We start from the raw sequence: 18,324 nt of genomic DNA on the forward strand, positions 1-18,324 counted from the left end.
TTGTTACCCATAGTTTGTCGTACTAATGGTCTTCCAGTTTCCCAGTGTACCTTGTTCCTGTATCCCGTATCCTGTTTCCGTGTTACCCAGTTCTAGTGCTGTGCTGTTGCCGTGCTGTGCTACAGTCTACGCTGGATTTGCTACGCCTCATCTGACGTCTTCCCGCCGCCTGGTCCAGGACGTGCCTGCCTCGCTACTGTCTACGTTGCCTCAAGTATCCTCGCTGAACTATTCAACTCTGTACTTACCTGTTTGGCCAGCTGCCATCCCGCTATGCGGTACGGCCCAGTGGTTCCACACCCCGCTTCATGATCGTACGCTTTGGCCATGGACTCCGCTGGTCAATTCAAAGGCTTGGCACCCTCCCAAGCCATGCAGGCGGACCTGCTGGATCTCCGAGCTAGGCAAGATCAGCTCCTTGTGGCAGTGGACTCTATGGCGCAGCAGCTAGGGATGCTAGTTGCTTCTCTTCCTGCCTCTATGCAAGTCCCTCAAGCCGATCCTCCTGTTACTCCTCCTGGCGGTTCCTATCCTGATCCTCGGTTCTCGCTGCCATTGCCCTCTTGGTTTGATGGAGACGCCAGTGCATGTCGGGGGTTTCTGAACCAATGCCACATTCATTTTACCCTGCACTCCTGAGCATTTCCGTCAGACGGAGCCAAGATAGCATTCATCATATCCCTCCTGACTGGCAAGGCCCTGGCATGGGCTAATCCTATCTGGGAACGTCAGGGACCCGAGACCCAAGATTTCCAGGGGTTCGTGCAAATATTCCAAACTGTTTTTGAGGAGCCAAGGGAGAGTCTCATCGGCAGCCACTTCCATCTTCAACCTTCGCCAAGGGGACACCTCCGTGGGCGAGAGCAATCCTGGAATAATGAGGCCTTGGTGGCATCCTTTTGGCATGGCCTGTTGTCTGAGATCAAGGACGAACTGGCCGCTCGAGACCTGCCTCCTGACTTGGACGACTTGATTCTGCTTGCCACTCGGATAGACGTAAGGCTGAGGGAGAGATCTCACAAGGCTTGTCAGGAGCGTCGGCGCCCTAGACTGGCGCCCAACTTCCAGCAACCTGTCTTGTCTGCTTCTATTGCTTTGCCCGAGGTCCCGATGCAAGTTGACCAACTAAAATTATCGGTCCAGGAGAAACAGCGCAGGTGCACCTCTGGACTTTGCTTATATTTCGGCCTCGCTGGCCATGTTGTGCGTCTGTGCCCTCAGAAGCCAAATAACCCCAGCGCCTAGGTTTGGTTGGAGATACAACCCTGGGTGTCAACACATTGAATCAAGAACTGTCTCCCAAACTATTAATTCCCGTAACCATCATTGCTGACGAGAGGTCCCATCCGGTCTCTGCCTTTCTGGACTCCGGCTCTGCAGCCAACTTCATCTGCCAAAACCTTGCGGATCTTCTTCAGTTGCCTACTATCCCGCTTGAAAGGCCGTTGATCGTTGCCTCGGTGGATGGACTACCATTGCCTGACCCAGTTGTGTCCGTAACCAAGCCGTTGAGACTCCAAGTGGGAGCCCTTCATGCTGAACTCATCGGCCCTGTTCGTCCTGTCCAAGGCCGTCAACCCTGTGCTGCTGGGTTTGCCTTGGCTCCGTTTGCACGCCCCTGTCCTGGATTGGAACTCTGGAGAGGCTCTCCAGTGGGGCCCGGGGTGTCTTGACCGCTGTCTGGGCCATGTTCAGTCACCACAGCCTGCCCCTCTTCGACCTTTGACAGGGTTGCCTTCTTGTTTCTCGATGTTCTCCGATGTCTTCAACAAAAAGGAGGGTGAGGCCTTGCCGCCACACCGGGCATATGATTGTCCGATCGACCTGGTTCCTGAATCGTCTCCTCCTCGTGGTGGAGTGTACCCTCTCTCTTTGCCAGAGACCCAGTCCATATCGGCCTACATTAAGGAGAACCTGGAGTGGGGTTTCATTCGTAAATCCTCATCCCCGGCCGGAGCGGGGTTCTTCTTTGTTAAGAAAAAAGATGGATCTCTACGACCTTGCTTTGACTACCGAGGCCTTAACCAGATCACGGTGAAGAACAGGTACCCTCTGCCTTCGATTTTTGAACTGCTTGAGCGCATACGGGGGCGAACATTTTTTCTAAACTGGACCTACAATCTGATCCGGATTAGTCGAGTTGACGATTGGAAGACTGCCTTTAATACGCGTGATGGGCACTACGAATACTTAGTTATGCCCTACGGCCTGTGTAACGCCCCCGCAGTATTTAAAGAATTTGACAATTACATTTTTCGTGATCCCCTTTATGTTTGTGTTGTGGTGTATCTTGATGACATTTTGATTTTTTCTCAAGATCCAGTAACTCATGTCATATCCGCCAGGTGTTGCTCCGTCTAAGAGAGAATCGCCTTTATGCCAAGCTGGAGAAGTGTGTATTTGAAAAGAAGTCTCTATCCTTCCTGGGCTATATTATCTCCGATCAGGGCCTCAAGATGGACCCCCAGAACGTAAAGGCTGTCCTGGAGTGGCCACGCCCCCAAGGCTTAAGGACCATACGACGCTTCCTAGGATTCTCCAACTTCTACCGGCTGTTCATCCCCAACATCTCATCTTTGACTGCTCCTATCTCCACCCTCACGAAAAAGGGTATGAATGCCAAAATGTGGACTCTGGAGGCTGAAGCCGCATTTGAATCCCTAAAAAAAGCTTTTACGTCTGCCTCCATTCTGTACCATCCTGATGTATACCTACAGTTTTCGTTAGAGGTGGACGCTTCCACGGTTGGTGCTGGTGCACTGTTGTTCCAGAGAGGATCGAATGGCAAGGCTGTGGTATGTGGCTACTATTCTAAGCTGTTTTCTTCCGCAGAGCACAACTACTCGATTGGGGATCGGGAGTTACTGGCCATTAAGCTGGCTCTGCAGGAGTGGAGACATCTACTGGAGGGCGCGGTTCATCCTATCCTGATCTTCAGCGATCACAAGAATTTGACCTACCTACAGACGGCCCAGCAGTTGAATGCTCGTCAAGCCAGGTGGTCGTTGTTCTTTGCTCGGTTCCGGTTCGAACTCCACTACCGACCTGCCGACAAGAATGTGAGGGCAGACGCCTTGTCTAGACCTTTTGAAACTGAGGATGCCATGGAATCTCCACAGAATATTATTAACCCATCCTGCATCTTCTCTGTGAATCCCCTGCAAGTTAGAGACATTCCTCTGGGAAGGACTTTTGTGCGTCTGGCTGACCAAGGAAGAATTCTTCACTGGGGTCACAGTTCTAAGCTGGCAGGTCACGTAGGTGCTCGTAAGACCCAAGATCTAATCACCCGTCAGTTCTGGTGGCCCACGCTACCCAAAGACGTTATGGACTTTGTCTCCTCATGCACGGTATGCACCACAAATAAAGTTGCTCACTCCAGACCTGCTGGCCTGCTCCAACCGCTGCCTGTGCCCATTGCCCCCTGGCAACATGTCGCTATGGACTTTGTCACGGATCTTCCTTCTTTTGCGACTTGCAGTGTGATCTGGGTGGTGGTGGATCGATTTTCCAAGATGGCTCATTTCACTCCCTTGACCGGCCTGCCGTCTGCTACGCGATTGGCTGACCTCTTCATACAACACATCTTCCGTCTGCACGGCTTGCCCCTGCATATTGTCTCGGACCGAGGGGTCCAGTTCACCTCGAAGTTTTGGAGAGCCCTCTGCGGCCTCCTCGGTTTAAAATTGGACTTCTCTTCAGCCTATCATCCCCAGTCCAATGGGCAAGTCGAGAGAGTTAACCTGATTATGGAGAACTATCTACGTCACTTTGTTTCCAGGCGCCATGATGATTGGGTGCAGTTGCTCCCGTGGGCAGAGTTCTCTTATAACAACCACACCAGTGAGTCGACCACATCCAGTCCATTCTTTATCGTCTACGGTCAGTATCCTCGTATACCTCTTCCTGTTTCTACTATGTCCCAGGTTCCTGCAGCCGACTCGACCTTCAGGGACTTTCTACAGATTTGAGAAAAAGAGCAAAAACCACGGCGCCACATGGTGTAGGTCAATAATTTAGGCGGGTGAAGGAAAGAAAAACCATGCTCCCAAACACCAGAGGTAAATTCGCATTAGTGGTCCACATATGCTGCTGCCAGATCCGAGCCGGTTTACAAAGGTGTCTGTGTCTCCCATGGCAGCCGGGGGCCTAATAAAGGCCCCCAGGTCTGCCTGTAATGAATGCCTGCTAGATCATGCCGCAGGCATGACGTAGCAGATGCCTGTCCGTTTTAAACGGACAGGCGGTAATACACCGCAATACAAAGTATTGTAGTGTATTATAATAGCGATCGCATAGTGAAGTCCCCTAGTGGGACTTGTAAAAAAGTAAAAAAAGTTTAATAAAGTTAATTTAAAAAAAATGAAAAACCCACTTTTTCCCCTTACAAACTGCTTTACTATTAAAAAAACAAAATAAAGTTAAAAAGTTACACATATTTGGTATTGCCGCGTCCTTGACGACCCCGACTATAAAGCTATGACAATACTTAACCCGCACGGTGAACGCCGTAAAAAATGAAATAAAAAACTATGGAAAAATGTTTTCTGTGAATCCTGACTTTAAAAAGATGTGATTAAAAAGTGATCAAAAAGTCGCATCTACTCCAAAATGGTACCAATAAAAACTACAAGTCTTCCCGCAAAAAAAAAGCCCTCATACAACTGCATCGGCGAAAAAATAAAAACGTTACGGCTCTTCAAATATGGAGACACAAAAACAAATAATTTTGAAAAAAAAGCGTTTTTACTGTGTAAAAGTAGTAAAACATACAAAAACTATACCAATTTGGTATCGTTGCAATCGTAACAATCCGCTGAATAAACTTATTGTGTTATTTATACCACACAGTAAACGGCGTAGATTTAGGACGCAAAAAAGAGTGGCGAAATGTCAGATTTTTTTCTATCCCCCCCCCACAAAAAAGTTAATAAAAGTTAATCAATAAATAATAAGTAACCTCAAAATGGTGCTATTAAAAAATACAACTTGTCCCGAAAAAAACAAGACCTTATACAGCTATGTCGACGCAAAAATAAAAAAGTTATAGCTCTTGGAATGCGACGATGGAAAAACGTAAAAAATAGCCTGGTCATTAAGGTCTAAAATAGGCTGGTCATTAAGGGGTTAAGCACTTTATTGTGATTATCTTTATTCATTGGCAATATGAACAGTATCTTTATGTATTTACACATTGAGTTTTATAACATTTGGTCTTTATGATATGTTAATATTGATTCTTTGCTCCACCCACTTTGGGCTATATTGGAACACCTCTATATCATTGCTTGACAAAGGCTGCATTGAGCAGCTGAGACATTGCATCCTTTGCCAATATGAACAAACCATTTGATATCCACTTTGGAGTGCTGCCTTTTCTCTGGTTTGTCTATGATTTTGGGATCTACAAGTCGGTTTCCTGGAGGCTGGCACCCTAATTGGACCTTCAGAGGTCTAATTTCTACTGTGCTGCTCCTACCTCTGGTGTGTGACCATGTTTCCTGTTGTTACTAAGGTATGCCTTAACAACTGCCTGTGTACTATCAGCACACAGGCTAATGTATTGTCACATAGATATATGCTAGTACATTAAAGTTAAAAATTAAAAATAACAGACTAAATTAATAAAGAAAAGTAATTTTAATTAAAAAAACCTGTAAGAAATATACAAATGCACATTTCTTACAATGAATGCACATTATTAAAATATAAGTCCCAAATAATAAAATAATATACACATATTTGGTATCATCGCAACTGTAATAACATACTGTAATGGCAGGAAGGAGGTGAAGGGAAAGTGAGCCCTAATCTACCCACCGCCCTGTCCCTGCCTACTTGCAACGACCCGCCCTAGGCGACGGGGTACAACTGGGCGGCGGTCCCTACGCTGTCTAAGTGCACGGGAGAACAAACAGGGAACACGCAAGGGAAGGGGCAGTAGCCACGGAACGCCGCGAGGAAACGGAGCGGTGAATGAGTAGTCAGGACCAGGATGAAGTGGAGTATACCAAAGTGAGCATGGAGAAGGAAGCAAGCCAGGGGCAAAGTAAAGCAGGTTAAGCGGAACTGCAGCAAGGCAGAAGCACGGCAGAAGCAGGCAGGAGCAAGCAGCAGTGAGGCCAGGAATCCAGAAGAATTACAAGCACTGAGGAAGAGAACACGGCAGGTAATAAAGGACAGGGGGCGGAGCTAACTCCGACTGACCAGGCCGCGATAGGCTCTCCCACTCCTGAGCCTGCCACCCTGGTTGGTGGGAGATGGTGTCAGTCGAACAGGTCTGGCCTCAGGTGTGGATTGATTAATCCCAGGAGTATACCTAGACGTAGTACCTGGCAGATCCCTAACAGTACTCCCCCTTTTATGAGGGGCCACCGGACCCTTACTAAGAGGACCCGGTTTAGTAGGGAAGAGAAGGTGGAACCTCCTGATCAATACCCCAGCGTGAACATCACGGGCAGGTACCCAAGTCCTCTCCTCCGGCCCATATCCTCTCCAATGGACCAGGTACTGGAGGGAGCCCTGGACCATCCTACTGTCCATAAACTTGGCCACCTCGAATTCCACCCCCTCAGGGGTGAGAACGGGAACAGGAGGTTTCCTCGAGGGGGACCAGGACGGGGAGCAGCGTTTAAGGAGGGAGGCATGGAAGACGTCATGTATGCGAAAGGATGGGGGCAGCTCCAGACGGAAGGATACAGGGTTGAGGACTTCAATGATCTTATAAGGTCCAATAAATCGGGGAGCAAACTTCCTGGACGGGACCTTAAGGCGCAAGTTCCTGGACGACAACCAGACCAAGTCCCCGACGACAAATCGGGGGTTAGCAGAACGTCTACTATCTGAGTCTTTTGTGCGCTCTGGGACGCCTCTAGGTTCTTCTGAACCTGGGCCCAGACAGTGCACAGTTCCCGATGAACATCCTCTACCTCAGGATTATTGGAACAACCAGGGGAAACGGAGGAGAACCTTGGGTTAAACCCGAAATTACAGAAAAACGGGGAGACCCCTGACGAGTTACTTACCCGGTTATTGAGGGAAAATTCAGCAAGGGGAAGGAATGAGACCCAGTCGAATTGACAGTCAGAGATGAAACACCTTAAATATTGTTCCAGGGATTGGTTAGTCCTTTCCGTTTGGCCATTAGTTTAGGGATGGAAGGCGGAGGAGAAGGACAGATCAATCTCCAACTTTTTACAAAAGGCTCTCCAAAATAAGGAAACAAATTGTACCCCTCTGTCAGAAACTATATTGACTGGGGCCCCATGGAGACGCAGGATGTGTTTCACAAACAAAGAAGCTAACGTCTTGGCGTTAGGTAGCTTCTTAAGGGGCACAAAGTGGCACATCTTGCTGAAGCGGTCTACTACCACCCACACCACCGACTTGCCCTGAGATGGACGCAAATCGGTGATAAAATCCATGGAGATATGTGTCCAAGGTCTCTGGGGAATGGGCAAGGAACGTAGTAGGCCCGCAGGTCGGGACCTAGGGGTTTTGGACCTAGCGCAAACCTCACAAGCGGCGACGTAAGCCCTAACGTCTTTAGGCAACCCAGGCCACCAATAGTTTCTGGTAATGAGGTGTTTGATGCCCAAGATGCCAGGATGACCAGATAGAGCGGAGTCATGGTTTTCCCTGAATACCCTTAGCCGGTATTGCAGGGGAACAAACAGTTTGTCCCCAGGGACGTTCCCGGGAGCTGCACCCTGATCAGCCGCGATATCAGAAGCTAAATCAGAATCCGTGGCAGAAACGATTATACCAGGGGGTAAAATACAAGCAGGATCCTTCTCGGAAGGAGGATTGGCCATGAAACTACGTGACAGAGCATCAGCCTTAATATTCTTGGACCCAGCCCTATAGGTAACCAAGAAATTAAATCTGGTAAAGAATAGTGCCCACCGAGCTTGTCTAGGATTAAGCCTCCGGCCCGATTCTAGGAAAACCAGATTCTTGTGATCCGTAAGGACCGTTACCTGGTGTCTGGCCCCCTCCAGGAAGTGCCGCCACTCTTCAAAAGCCCATTTAATGGCTAGAAGTTCGCGGTTGCCAATATCATAGTTACTCTCCGTGGGCGAAAACTTCCTAGAGAAGCACAGGAGCGGAGATGGGTGAGGGAGCTGGTACCCTGGGACAAGACGGCCCCCACTTCCACCTCGGATGCGTCAACCTCCACAATAAATGGCTCCTCTTGGTTGGGCTGAATCAGCACGGGGGCCGAGATAAAGCACTTCTTGAGGGTCTCAAAGGCCTGGACGGCCTCAAGGGGCCAATGGAGGACATCAGCACCCTTGCGAGTAAGGTCCGTAAGAGGCTTAGCGACGACCGAGAAGTTGGCAATAAATCTCCTGTAATAGTTGGCGAACCCTAAAAAACACTGTAACGCCTTAAGGGAGGCAGGTTGGACCCATTCCGCCACAGCCTGAACCTTGGCAGGGTCCATGCGGAATTCATGAGGAGTGAGGATTTGCCCTAAAAATGGTATCTCCTGTACCCCAAAGACACATTTTTCAGTCTTAGCAAACAGATTATTCTCCCGAAGGACCTGGAGCACCTTCCTGACATGCTCCACGTGGGAGGACCAGTCCTTGGAAAACACCAGTATGACATCAAGGTACACAACAAGAAAATTACCCAGGTAATCTCTCAGGATTTCATTAATAAAATTCTGGAAGACAGCAGGGGCATTACACAACCCAAAGGGCATGACCAGGTATTCGAAATGACCCTCGGGTGTGTTGAACACAGTTTTCCACTCATCCCCCTCTTTGATGCGGATAAGGTTATATGCCCGCCGTAGATCGAACTTAGAAAACCATTGGGCTCCCTGAACCTGATTAAAAAGATCCGGAATCAAAGGAAGAGGGTACTGGTTCCTTACGGTGACCTTATTCAGGTTACGATAATCAATGCACGGCCTAAGACCACCATCCTTCTTCCCCACGAAGAAGAAGCCAGCACCTACAGGAGAAGTCGAGGGGCGAATGAAACCCTTGGCCAGGCATTCTTGGATATACACCCTCATAGCTTCACGTTCAGGACATGAAAGATGAAATATCCTACCCTTAGGAAGCTTGGCACCAGGCACCAAATCGATGGCGCAATCGTAATCTCTATGGGGGGGCAACACCTCGGAGGCCTCCTTAGAAAACACATCGGCGAAGTCCTGAACAAACTCAGGAAGCGTGTTTACCTCCTCCCGGGGAGAAATAGAGTTAACAGAAAGACATGACATAAGACATTCACTACCCCATTTGGTGAGATCCCCAGTATTCCAATCAAACGTGGGATTATGCAACTGCAACCAGGGAAGACCTAATACCAGATCAGACGATAATCACCAGTACAGAGCACTGCTCCAAATGCATGGAGCCAACCAGGAGTTCAAAAACAGGAGTATGCTGAGTAAAATAACCATTAGCAAGGGGAGTTGAGTCGATACCTACTACAGGGATAGGATAAGGTAAATCAATAAAAGGCATCTTTAGAGACATAGCAAATTCCACAGACATGATATTAGCAGATGAGCCAGAATCCACGAAAGCACTGCCCGTGGCAGACCGGCCAGCAAACGAGACCTGAAAGGGAAGCAACATTTTATTGCGTTTCACATTAACGGGAAATACCTGTGCGCCCAAGTGACCTCCCCGATGATCACTTAGGCGCGGAAGTTTTCCGGCTTCTTATTCTTGCGCCTGGGACAGGTGTTCAGTAGATGCTTGTCGTCCCCACAGTAGAAGCAGAGACCATTCATTCTGCGAAACTCCCTACGTTGTCGAGGGGACATGGAGGCCCCGAGTTGCATAGGTACCTCCGAGTCCTCCGTGGAGGGGCGAGGAGACGGGACCTCGGGGGGATCGCAAAAAAGTCAGAGGGGAGCACATTGAAGCGTTCAAGCTGACGTTCCCTGAGACGTCGGTCAAGTCGTACTGCTAGGGCCATAACCTGGTCAAGGGAGTCAGAAGAGGGGTAGCTAACCAGCAGATCCTTCAGGGCGTCAGATAATCCTAACCTAAACTGGCACCTTAGGGCCGGATCGTTCCACTGAGAAGCTACGCACCACTTTCTAAAATCAGAACAGTATTCCTCAACCGGTCTCCTACCCTGACGTAAGGTCACCAGCTGACTCTCGGCTAAAGTAGTCCTGTCAGTCTCGTCGTAAATGAGTCCGAGGGCAGAGAAAAAACGATCAACAGAGGAAAGTTCAGGGGCGTCAGGAGCCAAGGAGAAGGCCCACTCTTGGGGCCCTTCCTGGAGTCGGGATATGATGATACCCACCCGCTGGTTCTCGGAACCTGAGGAGTGGGGTTTTAGGCGGAAATACAGTCTGCAACTCTCCCGGAAGGAGAGAAACGTCTTACGGTCCCCTGAGAACCGGTCAGGTAACTTGAGGTCGGGTTCTAGAGGTGAGGTGAGGGGTACTACTAAGGCAGCGTCACCCTGGTTGACCCTCTGGGCCAGGGCCTGGACCTATAGGGAGAGGCCCGGCATCTGCTGGGTGAGGGTCTCAAGGGGGTCCATGATAGCGTCAGCGTAGGAGAAATGGTAGACTAGGTAGGGGCTTGTAATTATTTATGGCAGGAAGGAGGTGAAGGGAAAGTGAGCCCTAATCTACCCACCGCCCTGTCCCTGCCTACTTGCAACGACCCGCCCTAGGCGACGGGGTACAACTGGGCGGCGGTCCCTACGCTGTCTAAGTGCACGGGAGAACAAACAGGGAACACGCAAGGGAAGGGGCAGTAGCCACGGAACGCCGCGAGGAAACGGAGCGGTGAATGAGTAGTCAGGACCAGGATGAAGTGGAGTATACCAAAGTGAGCACGGAGAAGGAAGCAAGCCAGGGGCAAAGCAAAGCAGGTTAAGCGGAACTGCAGCAAGGCAGAAGCACGGCAGAAGCAGGCTGGAGCAAGCAGCAGTGAGGCCAGGAATCCAGAAGAATTACAAGCACTGAGGAAGAGAACACGGCAGGTAATAAAGGACAGGGGGCGGAGCTAACTCTGACTGACCAGGCCGCGATAGGCTCTCCCACTCCTGAGCCTGCCACCCTGGTTGGTGGGAGATGGTGTCAGTCGAACAGGTCTGGCCTCAGGTGTGGATTGATTAATCCCAGGAGTATACCTAGACGTAGTACCTGGCAGATCCCTAACACATACACAACAAATTCATGGCGTTGTTTAAGACGGAATCGTGGACATGTTATTTGTTTTTTGTCCTTACCCACTGCTTCTGTACAAACTGATTAAACCAGTGTCTGTGGGAAGGGAATGGCCTGCCTGGGTGGAGCCAAGACTCATTCCTACCTAGTGTTAGCCTCCTAGGGGCAAGGGCCTATACCCATAGTTCTGCTTCCCTTAATGAATTTAACAAAAATGGATTTTACTTATAGCTCCTGTACTTAAAGAAGCCTAGTGAATACAGCTGGGACTGGAAAAACGCAGACCCCAGCTGTTTAACCCTTTAATCGCCATGTCCGTGACCGCGGCATGATCCAAGGAGACTCCCCTCTTTGATCATGTCACCGGAAACCCGGTGATGCGATAGGAGCCTGGTGGAACCCTCTGTAGTCAGCCCTGGAGACCTAGAAAGGACCCTAGCACTGTTTGTTCAGTATGTCTGCTGTCTGTCATTATTTAGCATAAAATATATTTTATTGCCTATAAAATACATGAAAACAAAAATTTTACACATACAAGGTATCTACATGGCCATAAAATCCTCAAGAATCAATTTAACAGGTTATTTAGCGTGGAACGTGAACGGGATAAAAAAAATATAAATAAAAAAAAAATTGCAAAAATAGTTTTTTAGTCATGCCACAAAAATAAATTACATATCTTACACAGTAAAAAAATTCTGCATAAAACAAGGCCTCATATAGCCACGTCAGTGAAAAAAAAAAAAAAAGTTATGGCTGCTGAAAGGCAAAGAGGCAACAAATAAAAAAGTTAGCAGCTCATTATGACTTTTCAGGCATGGTTATTAAGGGCTTAATATACAGTAGTTTATGAAAATGTACATCTTATATTTGCGCTGGAGTCCAATGATATTCACGCTCCCTCTTCTTCCCCCTGCCCCGCTGATTGGCACATTTCTCCCTATGCACGGTAAAAGGGAGAAATGTGTCAATCAATGGCTGGAGGGCTGGCGTAGCGTAAATATCATGCATATCATTGAACCCCGAGGCCTGCAGTGCTGGCCGCGTTCCGCAAATATAAGATGTAAGTTCCCAGAAACTACTGTACAATAACGAATAAGTGACAGACCTTGGAAATTAGCATGCATGTCACTACTATTGCTGCCCTCAGATAGGGCAACATAAAAATCTGACAAATCCACTTTAAGTTTTAAAGATAAGCCAATCTTCAAGAAATGTATTAATATGTAGTTGTTGGTTTAAAATTTTAAATTGCAGATTTTCATCTATTTATTTGTCTGAATTCAAATAGTGATGTCTTTATCACTTTTATTAGGGTATGTTTACACAAGTCGATATGATGCTGAAAATTCTGCAGCAAATTTGATCTAGATTCCAAAGGCAATCGTGTTTAAGTCTGTGTTGATTTTCAGCCCCCATTTACTGCTATGGATTGCACAGAGGGGATAGTAAAACACCATACTCACTTCCCCTGGCACTCCTGTAGCAACGTGGCCCTGCTTCCCTGGTTCTCTGTGCAGTGCATTGCATTTTATCCATTATGGCCGCTGGAACCTGTGATTGGCGTCAGGGCCGGCCTTTGGGTTGTGCGACCTGTGCCATTGCACAGGGCGCATCACTCCAGCACGTAAAGGGGGGGGGGGGGGGCGCTGTGCTGGCTCCCTTCCCCAGCTTGTGTTTCTGAAGCCCCCGGGCCCGGCGACTCTGCAGCTGCCTTTCCGCCCAGGCACTCCTTCTCTGCTCTCAGCTTAACTACCGCTGTAGCAGCCAGAGTGGCTGCTATGGGGCCGACGGAATACGGGGGCCCGTGCTGCCTACCGGGACAGGCCCGCCATGCCCGGTGGCGCCGCTAAGACTACTACAGTGGTAGCGACGCCACATTCCATAGTATCTGTGTCATCAGGATGCAGATACTATTGAGCACTATGGCAACGCAGGGAGGTATCTCCCTGCTCTGCCATTTACTAGGCTACAGGCCATTCGTGAAGATGTCACTGGATCACGCGGCCTACGCAAGGATCCCGTCGGCATTGTAAGGCAGCTCTGTTCGTCGCGTGAACAGGGCCTAGGTGAGTAACGTTTTTTTTTATTTGTTACGGGGCACTGTCTACAAGGGGGTGGTGGGAGCTGTATGGCACTGTCTGCAAGTGGGAAGTGGTGGGACTGTATGGCACTGTCTTAAAGGGGGAGGTGGGAGGCTGTATGGCGCTGTCTACAAAGGGGAGGTGGGGGCTGTATGGCGCTGTCTACAAGGGGGAGGTGGGGAGCTGTAAATATCTAGAAGGGGCTGTATGGCACAATCTACAGGGGGAACTATCTAAAAGGGGAAGGCTATGTGGCACCCAGGGGAGGGGAAGGGGGACATTATACTATGGGGGGGGGGGGCACTAAGATGGCATTATACTGTGTGAGGGCCAGTAAGGGGACATTATACTGTGTAGGGGCACTACAGGGGCAAAATACTGTGTGTGGCACTTAGGGGGCATTATATTGTGTGGGTACACTTAGAGGACAAAATACTGTGTCCTTAAAGGGGTTATAATATTTTATATTATTAAATATTATTATACTGTATGGGGCAGATATGGGGGCATTAAACTGTATGGGGGCATTATACTGTGGGGGGAACTAAAGGGGCATTAAACTGTGTGGGGGGCACTAAAGGGGGCATTATACTTTTTTATGGGCATTTTTTTATGTTGGGGTGTGCGCCGACAGAAAACTTTGCACGGGGCACCATCTAACCTAAGGATAGCCCTTATTGGCATCATCCCAGGAAACTGGCTGGGGGAGCAGGGGCGCAACGCAATGGGAGCACCAGGTGATGTTATTATTGTGGTTTTTTTTATTTTAAAGTGGAAAGGTGTTTTTTTTCTACTTCCTACTATTTGTAGCGGATTTTGACTTCCTCGTTGAACTCAATGGGGAAAATCTGTGACAAATATGAAAACTTTCCACAACATTCATTGGCATGCTGCAGATTTAAAAATTTGTATCGCAGGTAAATTTCTGCACAAAAGTTTTTTTGCGGTGCGTTGATGCGATTTTTTTAAAATCGAATCCACTTTGCTGCTACTGTAATATGCTGCAGATTTTTTGCTCGCAAATCTGGATCGAAGATCTGCAGCAATTCCGCTACATGTGAACGAGACCAAAGTGTTTATTGTCTTGCAAAATTGCATTTCATTATGTATTATTTATTCTTGTTACTTGCTTTCTAGATTCAACATGCCTCATGATGACAGCTCAAAGTGCAAAGACATAGGAATTAAAAATGAATTTCATGTGATGTCAGCAGTTTTAAGCTATGACACAAGCCCGTGGACCTGGTCTAAATGCAGTCAGAAATATATCACAGAGTTCCTAGAGTGAGTCATTTCACTTATCATATTCTAACAGTACTTATTCCTTTTTGGAATTTTGCTTTTTCTTTGTTGCAACGTCTTGTTTGTGAGTAGTTTATTTTACAAATTTCTATTTCTATTCTCTTGTAAGTTCTACTAAGTTATTTTACATAATTAGGCCCATATTGACAAGTAACCAGATTGAAGATAACATTTAGTTTAGATTCTGTGTAGTTTTCACTTGGTTGCAATTTTCCTTAGTTATGTAATAATAAGAATAAAAGGTTCATGTTCTAAAATTAACCAAGAGAGTGGAGGCCCAAGGCAAGTAACTCCATTGTCTGTTACATTTTTGGCCCAGTTTCTCCTTAAAGAGGCTCTGTCCCCACATTATAAGTGCCCTATCTCCTACATAAGGATATCGGCGCTATAATGTAGATGACAGCAGTGCTTTTTATTTAAAAAACCGATCTATTTTCACCACTTTATTAGTGATTTTAGCTTTATGCCAATGAGTGTTATGGCAGGAAGAAGGGGAAGGGGATAAGTGAGCCCTAATATACCCACCGCCCTGTCCCTGCCTACTTGCAACGACCCGCCCTAGGCGACGGGGTACAACTTGGCGGCGGTCCCTACGCTGACTAAGTGCTAGGGAATACAAACAGGGAACAAGCAAGGGAAGGGGCAGTAGCCCACGGAACACCGTGAGGAAACCAGAGTGGTCAACGAGCAGTCAGAATCAGGATGTCACAAAGTATACGAACGCAGAGCAAGAAGCAGGAAGCAAGCCGGGGTCAGAGCGAAGCAGGATAAGCGGCAACTGTAGCAAGGCTGAAGCAAGGCAGTAGCAGGCTGGAGCAAGGCTGTAGCAGAGCCAGGAAAAAAGGAAGAATCACAAGCAATGAGGAAGAGAAAACGGCAGGTATAAATGGACAGGGGGCGGAGCTAACTCCGACTGACCAGGCCGCGATAGGCTCTCCCACTCCTGAGCCTGCCACCCTGATTGGTGGGAGCCGGAGTCAGTCTAAGAGGTCCGGCCTCAGGTGTCGATTGATTAATCCTGGGAGTATCCACAGACGTAGTGCCTGGCAGATCCTTTACAGTACCCCCCCCCTTTTATGAGGGGCCACCGGACCCTTACTAAAAGGACCTGGTTTAGTGGGGAAGAGAAGATGGAACCTCCTGACCAATACCCTAGCGTGAACATCTCGAGCAGGTACCCAAGTCCTCTCCTCCGGCCCGTATCCTCTCCAATGGACCAGGTACTGGAGGGAGCCCTGGATCATCCTACTGTCCACAATCTTGGCCACCTCGAATTCCACCCCCTCAGGGGTGAGAATGGGAACAGGAGGTTTCCTCGAGGGGGACCAGGACGGGGAGCAGCGTTTAACGAGGGAGGCATGAAAGACGTCGTGTATGCGAAAGGATGGGGGCAGCTCCAGACGGAAGGATACAGGGTTGAGGACTTCAATGACCTTATAAGGCCCAATAAATCGGGGAGCAAACTTCCTGGACGGGACCTTAAGGCGCAAGTTCCTAGACGACAACCACACCAAATCCCCGACGACAAACCGGGGGTTAGCAGAACGTCTTCTATCAGCCTGAATTTTTTGTACGCTCTGGGACGCCTCTAGGTTCTTCTGAACCTGGGCCCAGACAGTGCACAGTTCCCGATGAACGACCTCTACCTCGGGATTATTGGAACTACCAGGAGAAACGGAGGAGAACCGTGGATTAAACCCGAAATTACAGAAAAACGGGGAGACCCCTGGCGAGTTACTGACCCGGTTATTCAGGGAAAATTCGGCGAGGGGAATGAATGAGACCCAATCAAATTGACAGAGATGAAACACCTTAAATATTGTTCCAGGGATTGATTAGTCCTCTCCGTTTGGCCATTAGTTTCGGGATGGAAGGCGGAGGAGAAGGACAGATCAATCTCCAACTTTTTACAAAAGGCTCTCCAAAATAATGAAACAAATTGTACCCCTCGGTCAGAAACTATATTGACTGGGACCCCATGGAGACGTAGAATGTGTTTAACAAACAAAGAAGCTAACGTCTTGGCGTTAGGTAGTTTCTTAAGGGGCACAAAGTGGCACATCTTGCTGAAGCGGTCTACTACCACCCACACCACTGACTTGCCTTGAGATGGAGGCAAATCGGTGATAAAATCCATGGAGATATGGGTCCAAGGTCTCTGGGGAATGGGCAAAGAACGTAGTAAGCCCGCAGGTCGGGACCTGGGGGTCTTAGACCTAGCACAAACCTCACAAGCGGCGACGTAAGCCCTAACGTCTTTAGGCAACCCAGGCCACCAATAGTTTCTGGTAATGAGGTGTTTGGTACCCAAGATGCCAGGATGACCAGATAGTGCGGAGTCATGGTTTTCCCTAGGTACCCTTAGCCGGTATTGCAGGGGGACTAACAACTTGTCCACAGTGAGGTTCCCGGGAGCTGAACCTTGATCAGCCGCAATATCAGACTAAATCAGAATCAGTGGCAGAAACGATTATACCAGGGGGTAAAATACAAGCAGGATCCTTCTCCGAAGGAGGATTGGCCATGAAGCCACGCGACAGTGCATCAGCCTTAATATTTTTGGACCCAGCCCTATAGGTAACCAAAAAATAGAATCTGGTAAAAAATAACGCCCATCGAGCTTGTCTCGGGTTTAGCCTCCGGGCCGATTCTAGGAAAACCAGATTCTTGTGGTCGGTAAGGACCGTTACCTGGTGCCTAGCCCCCTCCAGGAAGTGGCACCACTCTTCAAATGCCCATTTAATGGCTAAGAGTTTGCGGTTGCCAATATCATAGTTACTCTCAGTGGGCGAAAACTTCCTGGAGAAGTAGGCACAGGGACGAAGATGGGTGAGGGACCTGGTACCCTGGGACAAGACAGCCCCCACTCCCACCTCGGACGCGTCAACCTCCACGATAAATGGCTCCATTTGGTTGGGCTGAACCAGCACCGGGGCCGAGATAAAGCACTTCTTGAGGGTCTCAAAAGCCTGGACGGCCTCAGGAGGCCAGTGGAGGACATCAGCACCCTTGCGAGTGAGGTCCGTAAGAGGCTTAGCGACGACCGAGAAGTTGACAATAAATCTCCTGTAATAGTTAGCGAACCCCAAAAAACACTGTAGCGCCTTCAGGGAGGCAGGTTGGACCCATTCCGCCACAGCCTGAACCTTGGCAGGGTCCATGCGGAATTCATGAGGAGTGAGGATTTGACCCAAAAATGGTATCTCCTGTACCCCAAACACACATTTTTCGGTTTTCGCAAACAGATTATTTTCCCGGAGGACCTGGAGCACCTTCCTGACATGCTCCACGTGGGAGGACCAATCCTTGGAAAACACCAGTATGTCATCAAGGTACACTACAAGAAAAATTCCCAGGTAATCTCTCAGAATTTCATTAATAAAATTCTGGAAGACAGCAGGGGCATTACACAACCCAAAGGGCATGACCAGGTATTCGAAATGACCTTCGGGCGTGTTGAACGCAGTCTTCCACTCATCCCCCTCTTTGATGCGGAAAAGGGTATACGCCCCCCGTAGATCAAACTTAGAGAACCATTGGGCTTCCTGAACCTGATTAAAAAGATCCGGAATCAAAGGAAGGGGATACTGGTTCCTTACGGTGACCTTATTCAAGTTACGATAGTCAATGCACGGCCTAAGACCACCATCCTTCTTCCCCACGAAGAAGAAGCCAGCACCTACAGGAGAAGTAGAGGGGCGAATGAAACCCTTGGCCAGGCATTCTTGGATATATTCCCTCATGGCTTCACGTTCAGGACATGAAAGATTAAATATCCTA

The 18,324-nt window shown here is 48.6% G+C and overlaps 1 protein-coding gene across 1 annotated transcript in view; it reads left to right on the forward strand.

Moving 5' to 3' along the window:
• The window catches only part of ADAMTS20 (ADAM metallopeptidase with thrombospondin type 1 motif 20), a 411,884-nt gene that overhangs the window by 148,173 nt on the left and 245,387 nt on the right, over positions 1-18,324 (forward strand). The window contains exon 9 of the mRNA XM_075855030.1: positions 14,380-14,526. Coding sequence (XP_075711145.1) covers positions 14,380-14,526 — 147 coding nt within the window. The remainder of the gene's footprint in view (positions 1-14,379; positions 14,527-18,324) is intronic.

Source organism: Rhinoderma darwinii, chromosome 3 (genome assembly GCF_050947455.1).
Source record: "Rhinoderma darwinii isolate aRhiDar2 chromosome 3, aRhiDar2.hap1, whole genome shotgun sequence".
In the NCBI taxonomy this organism is placed as follows: Eukaryota; Metazoa; Chordata; class Amphibia; order Anura; family Rhinodermatidae; genus Rhinoderma; species Rhinoderma darwinii.